Source organism: Mercenaria mercenaria, chromosome 4, assembly GCF_021730395.1.
Source record: "Mercenaria mercenaria strain notata chromosome 4, MADL_Memer_1, whole genome shotgun sequence".
NCBI lineage: Eukaryota > Metazoa > Mollusca > Bivalvia > Venerida > Veneridae > Mercenaria > Mercenaria mercenaria.
Genome location: NC_069364.1, coordinates 76,193,580 through 76,218,404, shown reverse-complemented (window position 1 = coordinate 76,218,404; position 24,825 = coordinate 76,193,580). Strand labels below are relative to the sequence as shown.

Here is a 24,825-nt window from a genome sequence, read left to right as displayed (position 1 = left end):
TAGAGACAAAGTGGAAGTGCATCAAAAATTAAACCTGAAAATCTAAGTAAACAAGAGGACTATGATAGCCCTTGATCACTCACTTGAGTTTCAGAGCTTGAACAGGCTTAAGGGTGTGCAACTTTGGAAGTGAGTTGGGTTTTACAGCCAATCAACATAAAATGGTGATATATCGCCAAGGGAACCTTATTAGGCCCAAGGACTTAGGTGTTGAAAGTTCCAGAGGCAATAGTAGTTGATTACACACATTTGTGTGATAGATGACAAAAAGACTATATGCTTCTTAGGTCTTTAAAATTGGGTGGAAAAAAATTACACAGACCAACTGAGCAGGCTGAGGGTGTTTTGTGAGGTCTCTTTATACCAGTTATATGCATCCCTTGGTTCAAAAGAAGTTGTTTAAAGGTATTTCTATACTTAGCTCTAGTGGCCCCTAAAAGGGGGCCAATTATCCTCATCTGAACAAGTTTGGAAAAGGACCTTACAATGATGCTACAATTTGGACAACATCCATCAAGTCTTTAACGAGAATAAATCGTTTAAAGGTATTTCTATATTTATATCTAGCGGCAAGTTTAGCAGACTTTACAATGATGTTATAGACTAATCTGAACTAGAGCTATCACTAAAGGTGATGAATGTACCCCCCGCATGCACTGACACAGTACATTGCAATCTGACACACACAAGACTGCATAATTATGTGGACTGTATGTATATAGACTGTATGTATACAGTGTAGTAACAAAAAACAAAGTCCCATAACTATGCAGAATATTTATCTAAAAGAATGTAACATGCACCATGCACAACTAGGGTTGGTACTGATCACTTGTGTGAAGTTTCATTAAATTGTGTGCAAGGGTTTGGTAGATTAGGCTCGCACAAGATTGCATATGCAGACTGTATGTACATAGTATGTTAACAAGAAACAAAGTTCCATAACTCTGCAATTTTTGTCGCTGAAAGAACCTAACATGCCCCATGCACAACTACTGTTGTTACTGATAACTTGTGTGAAGTTTCATTAAATTGTGTCAAGGGGATGAGGAGAGATGGTGCGCACAAGATTGTATCTATGTATATAGTATAGTAACAAAAAAACAAAGTCCCATAACTCTGCAAATTTTTTTTCTGAAAGAACCTAACATGCCCCATGCACAACTACTGTTGTTACTGATCACTTGTGTGAAGTTTCATTAAACTGTGTCAAGGGAATGAGGAGAGATGGTGCGCACAAGATTGTGTCTATGTATATAGTATAGTAACAAAAAAACAAAGTCCCATAACTCTGCAAATTTTTTTTCTAAAAGAACCTAACATGCCCCATGCACAACTACTGTTGGTACTGATCACTTGTGTGAAGTTTCATTAAATTGTGTCAAGGGGATTAGGAGAGATGGTGCGCACAAGACTGTCTATGTATATAGTATAGTAACAAAAAAACAAAGTCCCATAACTCTGCAAATTTTTCTTCTAAAAGAACCTAACATGCCCCATGCACAACTACTGTTGGTACTGATCACTTGTGTGAAGTTTCATTAAATTCTGTCAAGGGGATAAGGAGAGATGGTGCGCACAAGACTGCGTCTACGGACAGACGACCAGACGGACGGACAGACAGACAGACAACCTGAAACCAGTATAACCCCCCTTACAACTTTGTTGTCGGGGGGTACAATAAAGATCCATCAAGCAGCTCATCAGAAAAAGTTGTTACAAGGTATTTCTGTTCTTAGCTCTAGTGAGCGGCCCAAAAAAGGAGGCAAAGTTGCCCCATTAGAACAGATTTGGGAGAGGACTTTAAAATGATGCTACAGATCAAGTTTGATGAAGATCAATCATGTAAAGAAATTGTTTAAAAGTAATTCTATTTCTATCTCTAGCACCCCCTAAAAGGGTCCAAGTGCCCTCATTTCGAAAAAAAAAAAAAAAGAAAATTGGAGAGGACCTTGCTACAGACAAAGTTAACTGAAGATCCACGAAGCAGTTCATGAGAGAAAGTCACCTAAAGATATTTCTATATTTAGCTCTAGTGCCCCTAAAAGGGGCCAAGCACCTTTTTGAGAAAAACTTGGAGAGGATCATTCAATGATGTTACAGACCAAGTTTGATGAAGATCCACCAAGCAGTTCATGAGAAGGAACTGTTAACAGGTTTGTCTATATTTAGCTCTAGGGGCCATGAACCCTCACTTGAACAAAAAAGATGCTCTGACCAAATTTGACGATGACCTGTCCAGTGATTCATGAGAAGAAATCATTTAAACCTTTTCTCTAATTTTAGCTCTGGCAGCCTCTAAAAGGACAAAGCTGAAATATTTTAATAAACTTCATAGAGGACCTTGCAAGAATGCTACTGACCAAGTGTGGATGGTGCAAGGCTGACCAGTAGTTTCAGAGGAGATATCATCTGAAGAAAAGTGAAGAAAAGAGAAATGAGACAGATGACAGATGGTGAGAGATCAAAATGGCTCACCTGAAGCATTTTGTGCTCAGGTGAGTTAAAACAAGAGACATAATACAAAAGAATTGGAGTAATAGTTATTGCCATTTTGTCGTATGCTGCAAGGAACAACTATTTTATGTCTGAAGCAAATCCAACAATCAAATAATAACTGAGATAAGTGGAAGAACATCAAAACTTCAACAAAGTTGCTGACAAGGATGCTCAGGTAAGACATCTCTCCACATAATTCATATTGTCAAACTAAAAGTGCAAAGCTTACTTCCACAAAGTCAGAAGAAAGTGTCTTAAAGGTAAGTTTCAGTTAAAACTTGATCTTGAAGGATAAAAACACATTTCTTAATTATTACAACTCCATACTTCAAAATACAAATGTATCTGAAATAGGGAGAATGAAGGACTAAAGTCTTACTTTTCAGTGAGTTCTGTATGGGCTGTTGTAAGCTGCTGATGCATCTGTGCTACCTGACGTAATCTAAAATACAGGAAAACATTGATAAAACATCTTGTCAGGTACTTGTTGTAATTTGACATACCAGGATGTTAAAACAGTCTGAATTGTCAGCTACCTGTAGTAACCTGAAATACAGTAAGACATTGTTAAAACATTCTCAATTCTCCTGTATTCCAGTATTTTCCATAGAACATTACCAATGCATAAATCAATACATTCTAATTAACTGGCCTTTCACGGCATAAGTAAGTTCAGGAACTGAAAATCTGTCTTGTATGTCTATATTACCAGCATCACTGTGTAGTGTGTAAGGCATATTGGTAAACTATATATGTGATAGCATATGTAAGTTTTCCCTGTCTTGTTCAGAACATTCTGTGATATGTAAAACTGAAGCTTATTACTCAAAATTTATCAAGCACTCTTGAATTTTTTTGTGACCACATGCATGATTTTAATGACTATTTACAGGTGAGTATAAATGTATAAAGTATATTACTTTTGATTTTCAGTGTGTAAATCCTCTATCTCCTTTGAACATCTTTCCAGTTTGCTTCTCATGTCTGAGGTGTCGCCCTCCAAACTTTTACATTTCTTCTCCGCTTGGATGAGCAGACTCCGAAACCGATTACACTGTAACACAAGGTCATGTATTTGTAAAGAGTAAATATCTAACTCACAAATTTCAAATGTATAATATAAAATTACTGCTTTACAACTGCTGGCAATGAGAGATGTCTTTACATGTTTTTGTCAATGTACAAAAGGAAATGAGCAAGTCAAATCTGCTTTTGAGCCTTAAAATGTAATAATGTCTTTCACAAAACATTTCTATTCATTCTGTTGCTTATATTTCTGCAAAGAGGGATTCAAATGAATAAGCAAGTTTTATTATTCAGTAAAACTTTGGCTGATGAGTTACTCGTGCAAGCAAATTTCCTTTAAACAAACATGAAACATGACAATGCTATGAAATGAGGTTACAACATTTGACCTTTACCTTAGCGGCCTTAATTTCTTTTTACAATCTCAAGGCAAGTGTTCAAGTCAGCTTGCTATTCACAAAGTATGCCTGGTGAAAATGTATGTCAGTCTGAACAAATGTTACTGGCCGGAAACTGTTTTTATATAAGCTTGCTAAGTATATATCAAACTTTAGTAATGTTGACCTTGACCGTTCTGGCCAAACCTTGATTCTTCTATAAACTACCTTTAGGGGAAATGTCGTTTCAATATTTTCATCTAAACTAAAGTAACTGTTATGGAATAGAAACTGTTTCTTTTTTTTGTAACAGTGACCTTGACTATGACCCTTTTGTAACAGTGACCTTGACTATGACCCTTTTGTAACAGTGACCTTGACTATGACCCTAACGTAACATACCAAGCTAGGTCTCCACAAAAGCTTGCAATATATCAAGTCTGGTGACAACATGTCCCAAAACTAAATGCCATACCCAAATCATATAACCAGTGTTTTTAACAAAGTCTATTGAACAGTTTTCTTACCTCAGCTTCATCCTGTCCTTTCCTGGCCCTATACTGAGACAGCATTCTATCAGCTTGGGTTAGCGACAATGTTTTTGCATCTAGTAAATCTTGCAAGTGTTGTTCTTTTGTCTGGATTTGCAGAAATATATTATAGGGTTTAAGATATGTCTATCTATTCTTTACTCATTTAGGAAACTTCATATATACTAGCAAATTATTTGTCTTAAAATTATACTACCAGGAAACTGAAAATAAAATACAATCAAAGAGCTGAATTTGTTAGTCCATCTAATATCATCTAAGCCATTAATATGGGCTACTGATAGACTTGTAATATGGTTGCAATGATGCTGGTGTTGAAAGTAAGTGCAAACTAAGCTTAGCATGTAAGTGATACTTTCACACAGCTGCAGAACAAAACCTCATTCACCTATACAAACTAAGCTTAGCATGTAAGTGATACTTTCACACAGCTGCAGAGCAAAACCTCATTCACCTATACAAACTAAGCTTAGCATGTAAGTGATACTTTCACACAGCTGCAGAGCAAAACCTCATTCACCTATACAAACTAAGCTTAGCATGTAAGTGATACTTTCACACAGCTGCAGAGCAAAACCTCATTCTGTGATTCACCTATGCAAACAAAGCAGCTAAATTCCCAGGGCAATAACCACTGAAAGTTTTATCAATCACCGAAAGACACATACAAGAACTTTTATCTGAAAACTGAACTAATCTAACCTTCAGAAGGCATGCATTTAACATCATACTGGTCATTTTCAACCAAGCATTCACATATCAATGGTCACCTACTGCTACTTTGATAATTGTACACAACAACATGTAATACTACCATACATATATATGTCACATTTCTGCTTTGATACTGACATATGTATCATTTATTTTTCATTTGTATCTGTAACATATCGAAACAATATGATGAGGTTGTATACCTGCGGAATTTCATGAGGGTGGTAGATCAAATGTAGTAGCACTCTTTCAAGGTGCCTGTATGGCACCAAATAATACATCAATGTGACGTCAGATTTCAGCGTTTTAATGGAAATGTGCATGGACTTTCCACATAAATATTTGTTTTACTGAACAATCAAAAACATTAAAAGCACTTTCTTGGGTTTAATAAAATATAACTGTTACAAGGCTACCATCTTCTGACATAACTACAAGTTATCTAAACTTTATAAAGCATGCTATAGCATACTTCAACAGCTGAAACAGTCATTAAATTTACATACCACACATAGTTGCATCATTTATGAGCCATACTACCAGTAAATTAAACAATAAGCGAGGAAGCAGAGTCATGTAGTTACAGACTTGTTTCCAAATAAGTTTCAACTTAATCTGCTTAAAAGGAACCATAAAGTTTTTGTTCCTATTATAAATGTTACCGGTAACTTTATTTTTCCAAAACAATTATATGTAGATTCTTTATCAAACTCCAAAGTTTCAAAGGCACCATATTACCAACCACAGGGCTAATATATTTACATTAAGACAATGAAGATCAACTTAACAATGTACACACTTGCATTGCTTGTAACGACCTCTCATAAACTGCAACAATCTCCGACTCTTTACAATCCTTCAACTGTAATAGACACATATAATAAACAATTAACAGCATAAATAAGACAGATAAAAATTTCAAATAAAAGTTATCTCTACATAGTCCCTACCCTCTTCCCAAAACTAGTTTTCATAAAGTATAAAGAGAGAGAAAACTTATTGCTGGTTTCATAAAGGCAAAAATATGCCACTATGGAGATGTTCGATAAACATCAATGGTTGAGGGAACTACTGGATATAGTCAAAATACATTTAATCCGTTATGCATTCTAAGTGGACAGAAAAATTTGATATCCATTGACAGTTTTGTATATATCATTACCCCGCTAATAAATAATATATAACTTCTAAGAAAAAATCAAAACATTTGATAATCTTATTTAAACACTTACACCAAGTCCAGTATTCATTTTTTCAATCAGAGAGTGGATGGACTCTGCATCCGAGTTATCTGAGACACTAGTATTTTTACAAGACACATTTTCTTTCATGTACATCACAGGTATGTTTTCTTTATCTTCTAAATGTATCCGCTTATTTGGGTATCTGTGTGGAGAGTCATACGTTAATGGGACCTTTTGTTTTTTCATTCTTGCAGTATTCTGACTGGCTAGTACATCACCAAGTCTGAAATAAATTTCTTTTGAGTATAAAGAAAGGTTGACATATTTCAATCATTTAACTAAATGTATAGGCAAGACACTATTCTTTACCTGGCATGGGCAATATTTTATTCAGTGTGGATACTCTACTGACTACCTGCAAATCACTGGAATGGCCTCTCGTGAATTTCTAGATAAAAGCAAATAATTCAATGTCGACAAAGGTACCAAGCAAAGGTATTAAACAAGAGCTGTTTGCACAACACAACACATGCTCCTCAAGATGGCTTGTCCCGTTTTCAGTCCCATGATCACTTGACCTACTAACTCCAAAAATAATAGGAGTCATCTCTTAAATAAGCCCAATAATGCAATCAAGTTTGAAGATACTGGGTCCAGTTTTTCTCCAGTTATCGAATGGACACTTTTTTCAAGGTTCAGGCCACTGTGACCTTGATCTTAGACCTACTAATCCAAAAATCTGAAGGGTTCATCTTCTTTATATTAGCCCAATCATGCTACCAAGTTTGAAGGTTCTGGGTTAAGAGATTCTCAAGTTATTAGGTGGAAACTGTTCACTCTACTACTAACTGGCAGATGTGACCGACAGGTGCAGAGCAATATACTCACTCTTCTTCGGGGGGGGGGGGGGGGGGGGGTAAATATCTAAAACTTCATTCACAAAATTCATATCAGTAAAACATTTTCATTGCTAACTGAATGACTAAAATATCATTTTCATGACTTTATTTCTTCAAAATTAATTGATGTATCTCTATGCAATGCTACTCTGAAGAAATAATATAATGCAGAATTGTAATTAAATCAGTTTATGCAGGTCACAGAGGCTATACCTACAGTACGATAATTCTGTCTCAAATAATGAATGTCAAACACAGCCTAATAACTTACATCATTACTGGAAAGCCCTCAAGTTTGCTGCACATTTGTATCAAATTCAATGTATCCTGTACTCTTTCACGGTTGGTGCTACATAATCCACAGGCAAGGAAAGGCACTACTTTTGTCTCCTATTATAAACAGAGTTCAGATTAAGTTCATATCAATAAAACTCAGAATTATAAATAAGTCTAGCTCAAAAACAAAATGAACAAAAAACAATGAAGACAGATATTTTTTAAGTGTGTAACTTGCTGAAAATAAGATCTATCAAATGGGACAAAAATTACAAGCTGCAGCACAATTTTTTGTATGGCATATATCAAAACCATATTATCTCCCTTTAACAAAAACATTCAAGAATTTTCCAACAGTATATATCTGAAGGTTCAAAACAAATTATAACTAAAAGGGCATTTGTTCTATATATTGCAGAAGTCATTGCAACATACTGTATGGATTTTAAGAAATATTATGTTTGTAGAAAGAAACAAAAGAAACTCGGAGAGAGAGATAGACATGTCTTACATGTAGTAGTGCAGAAAAAACAAACAAACTGTCAATGATTATTTTCAACTCAGGGTTCTAGCCAGGCTATTATCGCCTGTCGCGTGCGACATGCCTTCAGACTTTGAGTTGTATATTCGACATCCCTTATTTCCTCCGTCATCCCTTAATTGCCAAAGCGACATGTCATAAACGTGTCCCATTTAAACACCCTGATTAATCCGATAGTGTATTCGAAAGGCTGCCACGTGCTCACCCGATAGTTTATGTAAAGCGATGTCGGTTAAGATAACCAATTAACCAATGACAGCTCTATGCTGAACGTGTGACATTAATTTCATCGTAGCTCCACCTTTAAATCCTTTGACAAGCGGTATCTTGTGATGTGTACATGAAAGTGAATGTTTTCGTAAGTTTTAAGATTATTTATGTCATTAGAATATAATGACAGATGATTCAACAATTATCGTCCGAAAGTTTTTCGCAATCAAGGAAAGACAATGGAAGGTACTAAGTCAAAAATTGTGCAACTTTTGAACAATTATCGGCGCAATCTTAATGTTTTTCACATGTATGAAATGTGTTTTCTGGGATGGAATATCGAAAAGACAATGTCAGAATTAATGTTTTCTGCCGTCACTTTCAAAATAGAACTTGTAGAGAAAACTTTGAAATATTGTGGATCTATTACTTAATTATTGATGATGCCTGGAAATAAACGTAAATCAGAGGGTGGGACATTGTTAAACATGAACTATTTCAAGAAGCTCCGGAAGGAGAACAATGTAAGTGATTAGCCATTCAAGTTCCATCCCCCCACAGACAGAGAGACTGAGCATTTCATGAAGAATGTAAGTTGATAGTGATGAAATATATTGTGCTTTTTTCAGGGTGTTGAGGGACCTATGCTGGACTTTTGTTGGGGCGTAAAATCTGCCCTTTTAAGGCAACATTGCAACATTTTTAAAGCAAACAGTTTTAGGTAAATGTTAAATAAATTTGTTATACAGTGGCTGTTGTACTGAAGAGGTTCACTGATGGGATAAAAAAGGTGTAATTTAATATTGCTTTACTCTGTTTTAGGTGTACAACCCTTTCTTCGACTCTATTGTACAAAATCTTGAGAAGAGGTTTCCAAATATCGCGGAGTTAGAGGCATTCTCTGTATTCAGTCCACAGCTATGGCCAGAAGACAGTGAAGAGTTTGCTGAGTATGGGAAAGGTGAGATTCAGGTAATGTTCATTTCACATTAACAAGTCTTTCAGTGTTGTATCATAGCAGGAAGTAAGATATGCACTTCCAAGAAATAAAAAAAAAAAAAAAAAAAAAAAAGGCACTTCCAGTCTATTTTAATGTCACTGTAAAGAGTGTTGTATAATAAATTGAATTTGTAGATACTAATGTGACAAGCCACAAAGCAGGTTTTTAAGAAGCACCAAAAAAAACAACTGTATTCTTTTATATTTCCATGATGGTAATTATGCACGATTTGCATGAAAAATATTAGATATACAAGAATTAAGTAAGAGCTTAAAATGTTCACCTTAAAACTTTTTGTATAGTGGTACATCATAAGAATGATTTTCATGAAGTTTTTGTGGACAAAAAAGTAGGTCACTAGGTCGTGGTGGGTCTTTAAGATACTAAAGAGAAAATAATTTATAAAACTAATGCGCAGAATGTAGTTATAATTTAAATGACTTTTTTTACAGATGCTGTCTGTCCGATTCCAGTCATCATTAAATTGCCAAGCTGATGTACAGTCCGAATTCCAGTTGTTGAAGAACACTGTCCGCAATGACCAGAAACTTGTGCAAGAACCAGCCAGCAAGATCATGGAGACAGTAGCAGGGCCTCTTTCAGAAACACTTCCCAACCTGGCCAAACTGGCATCTGTTGGTCTCATTATCCCAACCTCTACTGCTGGTAAAAACACATGACATTGACTACATTTCTAATCACTTTTTTAGGTAGTAGTTGGCAGATATTACATACATCTTCAAATATTAATAAGAGTCGACAGCTTTGAAATATAGGTTAAAATGAAATCATCATAACTTTTTTTGTCTAATTTATACACCAACGTGAGATTCCTTCATTACTAGCTTAATACATATTTGACATATGTAACACAGATTGCATCTTATTTCAGATTGTAAAAGGGGCTTCTCAGCACTGAAGAGAATCAAAACTGACATAAGGAATCGTATGAAGGACTGTACACTGAACTCTCTTCTGCAGATAGCAATCAAAGGCCCAGAGGTCATCAATTTTCCATACACCACTGCAGTGGACAAATGGGCTGGTAGAACAAGAGGACAATGATGGTCCTGAATCGCTCACCTCTTCCCACATGACCCAGTTTTGAGTATGACATCGTTTTTTCTATTATTTGACATAGTGACCTAGTTTTTGAGCTCATGTGACCCAGTTTTGAACTTGACCTAGATATTATCAAGATAAAAATTCTGACCAATTTTCAAGAAGATCCATTGAAAAATATGGTCTCTAGAGAGGTCACAAGGTTTTTCTATTATTTGACCTATTGACCTAGTTTTCGAAGGTACGTGACCCTGTTTTGAATTTTACCTAGATATCATCAAGGTGAACATTCTCACTAATTTTCATGAAGATCTCATGAAAAAATACGGCCTCTAGAGAGGTCACAAGGTTTTTCTATTTTTATACCTACTGGCCTAGTTTTTGACCGCACATGACCCAGTTTCAAAACTGACCTAGATATCATCAAGGTGAACACTCAGATCAATTTTCATGAAGATCCATTGAAAAATATGGCCTCTAGAGAGGTCAAAAGATTTTAATAATTTTAGACCTACTGACCTAGTTTTAGTTTGCAACTGACCCAGTTTCAAACTTGACCTAGATATCATCAAGATGAACATTCAGACCAACTTTCATACAGATCCCATGAAAAGTATGGCCTCTAGAGAGGTCACGTTTTTTTTATTATTTGACCTACTGACCTAGTTTTTTAAGGCACGTGACCCAGTTTCAAACTTGACCTAGATATCATCAAGGTGAACATTCTGACCAATTTTTATGGAGATCCATTCACAAGTATGGCCTCTAGAGAGGTCACAAGGTTTTTCTATTTTTAGACCTACTGACCTAGTTTTTGACAGCACGTAACCCTGTTTCGAACTTGACCTAGATATCATCAAGATGAACATTCAGAACAACTTTCATATAGATCCCATGAAAAATATGGCCTTTAGAGAGGTCACAAGGTTTTTCTATTATTTGACCTACTGACCTAGTTTTTGACGGCACTTGACCCACTTTCGAAATTGATCTGGATATCATCAAGATGAACATTCAGACCAACTTTCATACAGATCCCATGAAAAATATGGCCTCTAGAGAGGTCACAAGGTTTTTCTATTATTTGACCTACTGACCTAGTTTTTGAAGGCACGTGACCCACTTTCGAACTTGACCTAGATATCATCAAGGTGAACATTCTGACCAATTTTCATGAAGATCTCATGAAATATATGGCCTCTAGAGAGGTCACAAGGTTTTTCTATTTTTAGACCTACTGACCTAGTTTTTGACCGCACATGACCCAGTTTCGAGCTTGACCTAGATATCATCAAGATGAACATTCAGACCAACTTTCATACAGATCCCATGAAAAATGTGGCCTTTAGAGAGGTCACAAGGTTTTTCTATTATTTGACCTACTGACCTAGTTTTTGACGGCACGTGACCCAGTTTCGAACTTGATCTAGATATCATCAAGATGAAGGTTCTGACCAATTTTCATGAAGATCTTTTGAAATATATGGCCTCTAGAGAGGTCACAAGATTTTTCTATTTTTAGACCTACTGACCTAGTTTTTGAAGGCACGTAACCCAGTTTCGAACTTGACCTAGATATCATCAAGGTGAACATTCTGATCAATTTTCATGAAGATCTTGTGAAATATATGGCCTCTAGAGAGGTCACAAGGTTTTTCTATTTTTAGACCTACTGACCTAGTTTTTGAAGGCACGTGACCCAGTTTCGAACTTGACCTAGATATCATCAAGATGAACATTCTGACCAACTTTCATAAAGATCCCATGAAAAATGTGACCTCTAGAGTGGTCACAAGCAAAAGTTTACGGACGGACGCACGCACGGACGACGGACACCGCGCGATCACAAAAGCTCACCTTGTCACTTTGTGACAGGTGAGCTAAAAAACAGAAGACTAAAACTTTAAACAACAAATTTGTGCAGTGCTAAGATTGTGTTGTTTATCTACAATGAATATTGAGCAGTGAACATTTTCAGAAGCTTAAAATGGATAGGTTAACATTGTCATTACTAAGCAGATAAACTCCAAAGGAATAGAAGACTGTTGTTTCATGTAATATAAATAGTAAGCATTGTCAGAAACTTAAGTTTACATTGTCTTCAGCAATTAACTACAGAGGAATACTTTCTCTATTTGTTCTTGTTGTGCATGAAAATGATGCTTATTAAACACTGAAAAAATCTCTGTGTTTTTCACTCTCAAATGCACCAAAATTAGTTGTAATAACACAAAATTTCTGGGGGGTAGCCCCCCATAGCAGGAGGGTAGCCCCCCACAGCAGGAGGGGATACCCCTCCCGCACCCACCCCGTTGTCATCTGCGATCTTTCCAAAATATAGCCTTCTGCAACATGCCTTCAGAAAATCCTGGCTAGAACCCTGCTGAACTGTTTGCATTGTTCCAGGCTGAGGCATGGGTGGGTACCTATAAAGAACCATTCACCTTCTGTAAGCTAGCTGAATGGCTTACACACATAACGAACTCTACACCCAAGCAAAGTCTCACTATCACAAAGAAATAATATAGTGCACAGGGTAGCTTTCCATACCTGCATTGTGGTTATAAATAGATCCTCTAAGACTTCAATCTTGAGTTTAGCAATCAGATCTAAAAGGTAAAGCACCAACTCTACCCCTACATCACTGAAATAATATCAAACACACATAAACTTTCACTTTACACATGTAACACATCAATTATGTACAAAAATGTAGCTAGAAATAAGCAGGATTCAAACAAATTATTAATTGATACACACAAAGTCCCATTGTTTTTTCCACCTGAAACAGATCAGTAAAATTGCTTTTTCTTGCATGTTATTAAGTTGAAGAGAAAAAGGCAAAGTCATTCAGACAATTACTTAAGGAGACATGATTTTCCAGCTAATAATAATTAAACCCTTCAACAAACAATTAAAATGTTAACCAAGTCATTATTTTTCTGCAACAAACTGTTGGTGCAAAGTCAAAACATAAAAAAGTTTGCAAAAGCATTCAACAGTATGCATTTATAAGGACTAATTTCTGTATTTTCTGTGTTTTATGCATATTGGAACATTTGCTAAATAACATCAAATATCTTCAAATGTTTTGCACTTTTCTACAGTTTGCATGCAGTTTTGCAACTCCTATTAAACACAGGTCTACATAAAACCAAGAAATCAATCCTATATAGTAAAATCAGACATTTTCCACAAGGGTCTCATCTTTGCTCTACTCACTGTCTGTAAATGATGAAATAAAAATTTGGGAAAGTGCTATTACTGTTATAAATAGTCATATACATAAGATGGCCATATGTCTTCAAGCATTCCACCATACGCAACCATTCCAATTAAAACAGTAAATTTTCATCCTTGAGAAAATATCTCACTTTACAGGACTCAGCCATGAAGCCGTATTCCCAAAAGCCCTTTTAGCCTTGTCTAGTGACATGCTATTCTTGCATAAAAAACATGACACGATGTTTACTACTTTACAATTCCAGTACATTTTTTAAATACCATTCTGCTGTTCTTGGAAACAGTTAACATGTTTCAAATATCCATAACAGGGGGCCAGTAATGCGACATCACCCATAATTTTGCATATTACTTTTAACAACTGTGAAATATTTAATTCTATGGACATGAAATTTTTTAATTCTGGTAAAAATGAATATTTCATGGAGATATAAATTCCTAGATTTCAACTTTTGAAGATAAAATAAATTGGACATTTGTCTGTTTCTTTTTTAATTCTGTGGAGTGACAGATGAAATCCACAAACAAGAGTCCCCCACAAATATAAATGATTTCAAATTACATGTATCTGTAAACCACTGCCTAATGCACAGCTCATACCTCCAATCATCCAAGGGTGGGGTAACATCATATGTCATCACCTTAGTGTTATGATCAAACTGGAAGAAAAGCAGCTTTGACAACAAGTTAGCGTCCGTCTGTTTAGATATCAGTGTGAGAAGTGTGTCATCCGAACAAAATGCTGATCACAGTTAAGGTATAAAGACAGCTTTTCTTGAAAAATCTATGACAAGAACTCAATTCTTCTGTGTGGTGAGTTAAAAAAGAAAAATTCTTTTTGGTTTGGTTTTCTAGCATTTTATAGTGAAAGAAGACCCTAGGTGACGGTCCTAGCATTATTTCCAACAAAGGCAGGCACCTGGGTAGAACCACCAACCTTCCAATAAAGCCAGTTTAATCGTTGCTTGCATGAAATAATTCTACACCTTAAACAAGGTTTTCAATCTAGAATAGAGCAATGAGAGAAGTGTTTTGAAGCCACTGACCTTAACTGCTTGATGACTCTAAATATTCTTTCTAATGAACTGATATCTGTCAATGACGTATAAACAATATTGTACTATATATACAATATAATATAACAAAGCACTTGGATTAAAATTTGCATATATAAAATTGTACAGTTGTTTTCATTTGGAATTTTTTTGGCCAATTATAAAAAAGTTATCATAAAAGTTATTTATAGTAACAACAAAGTGAAATTAATCCTAAAAAAAATTCTTTATAATGCAAGTATACAAGAAACTCTTTACCAGGTAGAGATAGATCAAAATGCACCTAAAAATTGGATGTAACATGCATGTTGTACCACAGAAAAGTGGTCTCGATTTTTCCCTACGGCCAGAAATAAAGAAGTTACAATATAGTCTATTTATAGTAACAACAAAGGGACGTTATTCCAAAAAAAGGGTGCCTCATGGTGGTAAACATTTGTGCCAAGTAACATCAAAATCCCTCCATGCATGAAGAAGAAATGCTCCGGACAAAGTCATTCTTGAATTTGACCTTAGACCGAGGGACCTGGTTCTTGCGCATGACAATTCGTCTCATGGTGCCAAGTTTCATTAAAATCCCTCCATGCATAAAGAAGAAATGCTCTGGTCAAAGTCATTCTTGAATTTGATCTTTGACCTCTAAGTATGACCTTGACCTTAGACCTAGGGCCCGGGCTTTGCACACAACATGTTGCCTCATCTAGGAGAATGTTTGTGCCAACTTGATATTTAAATCCTGTTTTGCATGACAAAGTTATAGACCGGACAGGAAAAAAATCATATTGACCTTTGATCTCAGTGTGACCTTCACCTTTAAGTAGGGTTCTGGGTGTAGCGCACGACACATCGTCTCATGTTGGGGAACATTTATGCCAAGTAATATTGTAATCCCTTGATGGATGACAGAGTTCTGGACCAGACAGGAAAAAAAAAACCTACTGACCTTTGGCCTCCAATTGTGACCTTGACCTTTGAGCTAGGGGTCCGGGTTTTGCGCATGACACATTGTTTCATCATGGGGAACATTTGTGCCAAGTAATATCAAAATCTCTTCATGGATGGCAGAGTTATGGACCGGACAGGAAAAAAGCCCTATTGACCTTTGACCCCCCAATTGTGACCTTGACCTTTGAGCAAGGGGTCCGGGATTTGCGCATTACACGTTGTCTCATCATGGGGAACATCTGTGCCAAGTGATATTGAAATCCCTTTATGAATGTCAGAGTTATGGACCGGACACTAAACAGACCCTGTTCATGCCATGTTAACATTTGACTGCTAAGTGTGACCTTGACCTTTGAGCTAGGGGTCTTAAAGTTGTGCATGACACATCATCTTATTACAAGGTACAACTGTGCCAAGTGATATTAAAATCCCTTGGGAGAGTTATGGACCGGACAGGAAAAAAGCCCTGTTGACCTTTGACCTCCAATTTTGACCTTGACCTTTGAGCAAGGGGTCCAAGTTTTTGACACGTCGTCTCATCATGGGGAACACTTGTGCCAAGTAACATTAAAATCCCTTCATGGATGATAAAATTTATGGACTGGACACGAAATTGCGGACGGACGGAATGACAGAATGACAGAAAAGCGCATTCTTATAGTCCCCGAAACTGGTTTTCAACCAGTAGGGGACTAACAAGTTTTGCCTTTTTAGAAAAGTATTACCTGCAACAGAATACACCAAAATACAAATATATACAGCTTTTCCTACAAAGGTAAAAGAAACAAATTTCCTCTTTAGCTCCTCCATTTGAATATACAACAAGTACTGCTAAAAACTTTGTTTCATATATAGAAAGGATACTCAAAAGTAGTTTGACACATCTCACTAATGCTGTACATCTTCTTTCTATAGTCAGATTATCTCCCTCTAATGGAGTCTCCAGTGTGTGGAGAGCAGTCGGCAATATGGCTGCCACGTGTTTATCGTAGTGCATCTTACTGTGTGAGAAGATCTGTTCTTCATAAATCTCTATAAGGAGATCATAGGCACCCAGTGGGGCCAGCCCCTGGGTGTCTGTTGACTGACCTGCCCAATGAATAGTGGCAAGAAGTGGATCAGCTATTCTGCTCAAAGGTGTTTGGGCAAGACTAGCAAACAGGGACGGATCCTGTATGTGGAATGTAGCAAACATGGCCTTACATACAACCCTGCGAACACCTTTCACACCACATAATATCTGTAGAAACTCAAATACCTGCAATATACAGTAATCACTTTAAAAGGCTGTCAAGTGTAGATGGGTTTATGCTGTATCAATTAAAGATAAAACCAAGCTTGTATAAAAAAAATCATTGTTATCTAGGCTACTAATAGTTCTTTCCAAACAAGAATATTGTCAACATAGCATAACACCTGCCACCCCCTTGATAATGCTCGATAGAATAAAATTTTAACATACAGAAAAGCAAAGCCAAAATGAAAATATCAACAATATGTGCATGTCCACTCCATGCTGATGATGTTATTCAAAGATTTATCTGAAATGAATGGGAACTGTAGGAGCAGTAAAGCACACATATAATCGGGTAATTACTAAAGAAAAGTAACCCAATATAAACATCCCCAAAATGAGGACATGTTCAATCCAGCTGATGATGTCTACAAGTTTCAGTTGTTTTGTTTTTGCTGGGTTTAATGTTAAAGCGACACACTTATAGGCCATATGGTGACTTTCCAGCATTAATGGTGGCAGAAGACCCTGGGTGCCCCTCTGTGCATTATTTCATCATGGGCCAATACCTGGGTAGAACCACCAAATTTCCGTAAGCCAGCTTGATAGCTTCCTCACATGAAGAATTCAACACCCTGAGTGAGGCTAGTACCTTTATAGGTAAAGGGCTATTTGAAGTCAGCGACCTTAACCACTCGACCATGGAGACCCAAAGTTTCATTGGAACTGGATGGCAAAATGATGTACCGGGTACACAAGATACACATGCAGTTGTAATATAGTAAACTTCAAAATCCATGGCCATACCGATAACAACCAAACATGGTTACTTCATGAAATTTTTAGAGACACAATGAGTTCTAACCATTTCTTCTAAGCATCCTGACCCAAGGAATACTTAATTACAAGCACCAAAAGACTTTAAATGACAAAAAAATAATACAAGATAATCCAAATAATGTAAAAAGAAGAGTTTTAAACTTGGAAGTTTTATCATCTGCTCCATATAGAGCGAAATAAGAAAAGTGAGTCACTATGTATTCATTACTGTGGAAAATATACAAAAGCAATCTAGCACTAGGTGGGTACATTAAATGTTGCTGAGTCATACTCTTTACAGATAAATATTACCATAAATATAATGCAGCTAAAGCAACACCTGAATTACAGATAAAAAAAAACAATCTATAATGACAACCATTAACTCACCTTTATAACCGACTCATGGGAGCTTGTACAAAGTAGATTTAAAGTCTGCTCTATGCAGGTTCCCAGGTACTCGTAACTAGAAAACAAACTTATGTATCATTGACAAAATTACAATGAAGGTCCGTATTACCAGTTTATTTTTTTCCTTAAATTTCAATTACATATTTGTTTTTGGGAATGGAAATTGGTGCAATGGCTGATCTTAAGCACAAAATACACCAGACTGTCTAAAATAAAGTTATCTGTTTCTATTACATAAATAGAAAGAAAATACAGTTTACCATTTCTTAACTATTTCATGATAACTCATTTCCCAGATTTCCTTTTCCATAAATCCTTCACGATAGTCTAAATTTTACTAAAATACTAAATGCATTTCAAAAATAAAATCATGAATCTTTTGTGATAATCTAGTTTTCTAATGTACACTCGAAACCCGTTATAACGCTTCTCGATATACCGCGGTATTCGTTATAACGCTGTATCGTCTTGGCTCCCAAATTTTAGAGGGTAAAAAAAATCAAAAATCAAAAAAAAAAAAAAAAAAAAAAAATCCGCGGATGTTATTTAATTTGATCATAACCAGCGTTAAAACTACATGTACATGTACATTAACACCTTTCCATGACAACTGTGACGATTATTATCAATAATCGTCTGCTAGCTTACTTGTTTGCGTATCGCCTTTGTTAAAGTTTCAATACATGTAGACCTGTGACAATTAGGCAATCAGTACCGTGTCAAAATTAGATTGTTTGCATTAACAAGCGTGGAAGATCGGTCAGTCAACTATCAAACCGTTTAAGTTTGCACCAATTAAGTGGATGACATTAACACTCGAGTGAATAAAAACCGAACAACAGGCCCAGTTTTGTAATAAAATGCAGCCGTTTTTCATAATGATCATTCTCGGTTCGTCGGAATTTGCGAAGATTCGATGCACTGAAAGCCATATTGAGAATGTTCTCCCTTTTTAATATCGTATATTAACGACAGCGATTTAACAATTTTCTATCTTATTTATCGATTTTCTTCATGTATTCAAAATTATTTTTTTTAAGACTGTCCGCGTTTTTTCTCTTTTAGTTACATAAACCCCCACTGCAATTGCAGTGCGTATGTAATTCTCATGACAGCGCATTCCTCACACAGCGTTATACATGTTTACTTCCGGGATAAACAATTTCAACTTTCTTTTAGAATCACGACAAAATGAGAAGATGACACAGCGTTATAATTCTTTTAATGTATTTTTCAGTAGCATCTAAGGTAAATAAATGTCCCGTTTATACGATTCTTATTTCTTATTAACATAAAACAGCGTCCAAAATACGTCTAATACATTACCGATGGGTGGGGTATTGCATTTACCGCTGATACGATCAACCCGCGTTATAAATTTAACCCCGCTAGATCCGCGGGTCTCGAACCTTGTACCCCGATGACAGCGTTATAACGGGGTCCCAGTGTATATAATTTAGAAATTCATATTTACCTAAAGGTAAAAGTAGGAAATACATAAATTTTATGCATAAATCTTTATTTTCAATATATACATGTATGTTAATTATGTCCTTTGTTTGTAACTAGGGCGTTTTAAATGTTTAGATGAAATTATTAGCTAGCGCAGCCATCAAAATGTACTTAATTATGAACTTACTTTGCTAAACTCTTCTGAAGTCGTTCAAGTTTGAGGATATCCTTGAACAGATCAACAGCATATCTCCTTGTATCCCCTGATTGTCCATCAATTAACACGTTAAAAACCATCTGGAATGTCTGTGGTACATTTGTATCATTGTAAAACTGAAATATAACAATGAAAACATCCAAAATAGAGGACAGTTACGTATATCAAATTCATTGTTAAAGATATATACTACCAGTATGCTGGAAGAAAACCTGGTCCTGGGCCTGTAAAGTTTTGTTTGAAATTAGACTTTAACAAGAGCACCGCCTTGCGGGTGCTGACGCTCATCTGATTTTTTTTGTATAATAGAAATATTGTCCTACCCATGATTTTCTAAGTCTAAAAAGGGCCATCACTCTTGCAAAAAGCAGGATAGAGTTATGTTTCTTGATGTACAGTGTCCACTTATGATGGTGAAAAACTGTTGCAAGTTTTAAAGCAAAAGCTTTGATAGTTTATGAGAAAAGTTGACTTAAACATAATATTCAACCAAGAAAGTGATTTTTCTAAGTCCAAAAGGGGCAATAATTATTGCAAAAAGCAGGATGGAGTTATGTTGCTTGCTGTACAGGGTCAGCTTATGATGGTGAACAAGAGTTGCAAGTTTTAAAGCAATAGCTTTGATAGTTTAAGAGAAAAAGTTGACCTAAACATAAAACTTAACCAAGAAATCTGATATTTTCTAAGTCCAAAAGGGGCCATAAATCTTGCAAAAAGCAGGATGGAGTTATGTTTCTTGCTGTACAGGGTCAGCTTATGATGGTGAACAAGTGTTGCAAGTTTTAAAGGAATAGCTTTGATAGTTTAGGATAAAAGCTGACCTAAACATAAAACTTAACCAAGAAAACTGATTTTCTAAGTCCAAAAGGGGCAATAATTCTTGCAAAAAGCAAGATGGAGTTATGTTTCTTGATGTACAGGGTCTGCTTATGATGGTGAACAAGTATTCCAAGTTTCAAAGCAAAAGCTTTGATAGTTTAGGAGAAAAGTTGACCTAAACATAAAACTTAACCAAGAAATCTGATATTTTCTAAGTACAAAAGGGGCCATAAATCTTGCAAAAAGCAAGATGGAGTTATGTTTCTTGCTATACAGGGTCAGCTTATGATGGTGAACAAGTATTCCAAGTTTCAAAGCAATAGCTTTGATAGTTTAGGAGAAAAGCTGACCTAAACATAAAACTTAACCAGGCAACGCCGACAACCGCTCAAGTGATGACAATAACTCATCATTTTTTTTCAAAAAATCAGATGAGCTAAAAAGGCTAGATTTTCTTTTAACTCTGTTTTTCTTTAATTCGCACATAATGCATTTAGTATTTTGCATGGGATGTGCCTTTAAATGTCCATGTATTCATTCATTATAAATAAAATGGAATTGAAAACTGAAATATTTGGCATTCTTAAGTCTAAATTTCTGAAAATTTTGATGACCTGTGGCCAAGATCACAGCATGGATTTCAGATAAATTACTACCAATTCCTGCTAATAGAAAGACCGGTCTAGATCACAGCATGGATTTCAGATAAATTACTACCAATTCCTGCTAATAGAAAGACCCGTCTAGATCACAGCATGGATTTCTGAACCATCAGTTACAGGTAATGGAAAAGGCCACCAAGATCACATGGGTTTTATCAGTAAAGTACTATCACTGTAAGTTAATGGTAACAGAAAGGGAAAACATAATGCAAGACTTTGTGTAGTTTCCCTTCTCTTCCAATACATCTAATGTGAATGGAGTTTTGCAGTTAAAATTCCACTGTTTCAGACAAAATCAATGCCTTAAATGCAGTTAACAACAAGAATTTGTAACAGTAACTGTCGAAACCTTTTTTCTTCTTCGAAAAAGGCAGGGGACAATTACAAAAGGATGTAAGAAACTGAAAGTTGATATGCCTTTGTGTCCATATCTGGTCTTAAAAACTTTAGTACTTCCAGACAAAAAGATGCAAGACATGAAAAAAGTGACTGAGCACTATAAAGCCTACTTAACCTCCCTGTTACAGTATGAAAAGGAAGTTTGTTTCTTTTGTTGGGTTTAACATTGCACCATTACAATTATAGGTCATAAGGAAACTTTTCCAGCTTATATGGTGGAAGAAGACCCCTGGTGCCCCTCCGTGCAACATTTCATCAGGGGCAAGCATCTGGGTAGAACCATAGACCTTCTGTAAGCCAACCTCACATGAAGAATCCAACGCCCTGAGTGAGGCTTAAGCCCATAATGGTGAGAGGCAAGAGATTCATAGTTAGCGACCTTCACCACTCGGCCACCTAAGCCCCTTTGAAAAGGAAGATAATACACAGAAGTATCAATACTAATTGTACCTTTGCAGCCATTTTCTCTAGTGGACAGACATTCAGAAGAAGTGTGAGAGAAAACAGTAATGCATTTTGTGCCTGGTCACCCAGCAGCTTGATCAAAGTTCTTGCAAACTCCTTCATGTTTTCCTGTAACAAACAAAATCACTGTTTTCACATACAAATGTTAGCAGCTTATCATTTTCTTAAGGCAGTGGACCCATAATGACACTTGGCAATTTCCGTATAAATAAATACTCTTATAATGCAATTCAACATTCTTTGGACGTAATATTTTTATGTGCCAAAAAATAAGTCCACCAGCAATTTGTATAATTTCACAGTATTTCTGTTTAGCAGTCCTGACATGAAAACCATATCAAATCCTTTTCTAAATATCATTCATATCTTTTTAAATAAAAAATTTCTCCTGTTCTGTATCAATTGAAGCATTTTATCTTTAAAGTTTGATTTATTCCATTGCTTTTTTTTTTTCAGAAAGTGAAAAAACAAACGCAACCCCAACCCCCACATTGCTGAACAATGGAATTTGGAAGGTTAGACAGCCTAGCTGAAATAACAGATTGCAAACATTCTCTGTATAACAGACCTTGAATGGAAATGAAACTTACATTATTTTTGATGTACGATTGTACAGAGAAGTTATCTCTTGTCAGGTTCACCAATATTCCCATAGCAGGCAGTGTCAGACCTGTTGCTGGTGATACACTGAAATCAGATACAACATTGTCTGATATTAACCTTTAGTCTGCTAAATTTCTATAATGGACTGGTCTATCATTCAATTTGGGCAGTACCATTTATCATTTGAAGGGGTGTTTACTAAAAATTTACTAACTGAATTAGAATAGCGAACACTGCAGACCATGATCAGACTGAACAAATGATCTTGGTCTGCACTGGTCGCAAAGGCAGAATCACTTGCCATCAGCAGGCTAAAGGTTAAAAACATTAGCGATGGTATAATTCTAAAATATGATAAAAGCTGGGAATGTACAGGACAAACAGATAAAAGGATCTTATATGATAATGAACTTATTAAACAAGTTCAATAAAATAATAAAATTCAAGGCTCTGCCAAGCATTTTATCATTTTTATTCAAAGTGTTTAATTAATTCAACATGGAAAAACACAAACGTCAGATTCTTTTTTTACCCACATATTAGCTTTTTCTGCTGAAACATGGAGATTTCATCTTTCTTTTCCTATTAGTATTCATCAAGGGCAATTAGACAAACATCTTCTATACTTGAAATAGAGACATCAAAATTTTAGAGACACTAATATGATATAAAAAAAAAACATGAAATTGCCTTATTTCATTACCGTGTCAAACATGCAATAAACATATATTTAGATGGAAGTACTGATTTGATTCTTAAGTCTTTCAACTCTCCTTGTCCTTTCTTTTATACTAGAAATAAAACAACAGAGCAAAGAGACAACAATGACTTACACATTCCTCAATAAAAACCTAACTAGATCTTCCATGTAAGGCTCCTGAAAACTGATCCTATGTCCATATGTCACCTTCTGTAGTAACTGCATACCCTGAAACAATCACAATAATAATACTATTTTAACAACCTGACACACAAATTATGATAAAGTGTGCACATATTAGAAGAAGAATTATATCCCGAAATATAATCAATTATGAAGTATAATTCTAAATGGTGAACTGAAAGCAGTACAAGAGAAAAAAATAATCTGATGTAATTACAATATGGTGAAATTATTGCTGTACATGTGTGGGCAATACTGTGGATTTAGTGGTTGTGTCAATTAAAGAAGCATTTTCTTTTAATGTATTGCTGGAAATTTTAATTCAACAAACTCAGGTCCCCACAAAACTGCCATGTCAGCTGAAATTGTATGACAATGTAACACAGTTTTAAAGTCTTGCCAAAATAAACATTTAAAATATTTAAAGATACAGGAGAAGATATATACCTCTGCAGTAAGTGTATCACTAGTTGATACACCATGATTCACAACCACACCTACCAGGGCCGGAGTCAACTGGAACTTCTCATGTAAACATTCACGTATGTGGTTGTCAGTCACTGAAACAAATTGTTAATAGGAAATAAGAAAATCATAGCTTTGCATGTATGTAGATAAAACAAAATCTTACATAAGTTCTTTAGATTAAGTACTGCAAGTTGCAAAACTGAGACAAAACAGTTATAAATCAAAATCTCAGAACCTTTTTATACAATAATCCATCACAAAGCTCAATACTGATTGTTGATAATAACTTCTTTTTAAGAAATATGACTTCATTTCCAATGAATCATATCAGGGCTTGACAAACTGTTTGAAAGCACACTGTTCTGCAAAATAAGATGCTTAGAATTTTCACTTGTCCTGCTGTAATATGAACTTGTGTTGTAATTCATTAAGGAAAATAATATTTAAATACAGTGTCTTTTTTAAAATCATACAGAAGATATTTGTTTGTTTCAGTGTAAGATTGAAATATCTTCCATGAGTGAAGACCAGATGCAAATTTTCACAAGTGAAAATGTAAGCTATGGTGTTGAGGACTGAAAAATATTTTGATCTTACATTTATATTAAACAAACAAATTTTCTTTTTATTTCATGTTTTGACTAAATTTTAAAGATTTCTTACCAGAGTAAAATATATCTGATATTTTTCACTGTGAAAATACCAGATGTTTGTTTCATTCTAATTTTTTAATAATTCACTGAAAAACACGTAATTAAATGTGGTACTGTAACTGAACAGGATGGTTTTAGAGTTGCAATCAATACATTGA

The 24,825-nt window shown here is 35.5% G+C and overlaps 1 protein-coding gene across 3 annotated transcripts in view; it reads right to left on the bottom strand.

The window, feature by feature from the left end:
• Positions 1–24,825, bottom strand: part of LOC123552179 (protein CIP2A homolog) — a 42,018-nt gene that overhangs the window by 7,760 nt on the left and 9,433 nt on the right. For all 3 annotated transcript variants that reach the window (XM_045341628.2, XM_045341629.2, XM_045341630.2), the window contains exons 4-18: positions 23,994–24,106; positions 23,497–23,591; positions 22,651–22,747; positions 22,046–22,168; positions 19,686–19,831; positions 18,026–18,101; positions 16,447–16,840; positions 14,183–14,324; positions 12,890–12,983; positions 7,522–7,640; positions 6,400–6,634; positions 5,967–6,029; positions 4,430–4,540; positions 3,420–3,553; positions 2,879–2,941 (exon numbers count right to left, since the gene is read on the bottom strand). In XM_045341628.2, coding sequence (XP_045197563.2) covers positions 2,879–2,941; positions 3,420–3,553; positions 4,430–4,540; positions 5,967–6,029; positions 6,400–6,634; positions 7,522–7,640; positions 12,890–12,983; positions 14,183–14,324; positions 16,447–16,840; positions 18,026–18,101; positions 19,686–19,831; positions 22,046–22,168; positions 22,651–22,747; positions 23,497–23,591; positions 23,994–24,106 — 2,005 coding nt within the window. The remainder of the gene's footprint in view (positions 1–2,878; positions 2,942–3,419; positions 3,554–4,429; positions 4,541–5,966; positions 6,030–6,399; positions 6,635–7,521; positions 7,641–12,889; positions 12,984–14,182; positions 14,325–16,446; positions 16,841–18,025; positions 18,102–19,685; positions 19,832–22,045; positions 22,169–22,650; positions 22,748–23,496; positions 23,592–23,993; positions 24,107–24,825) is intronic.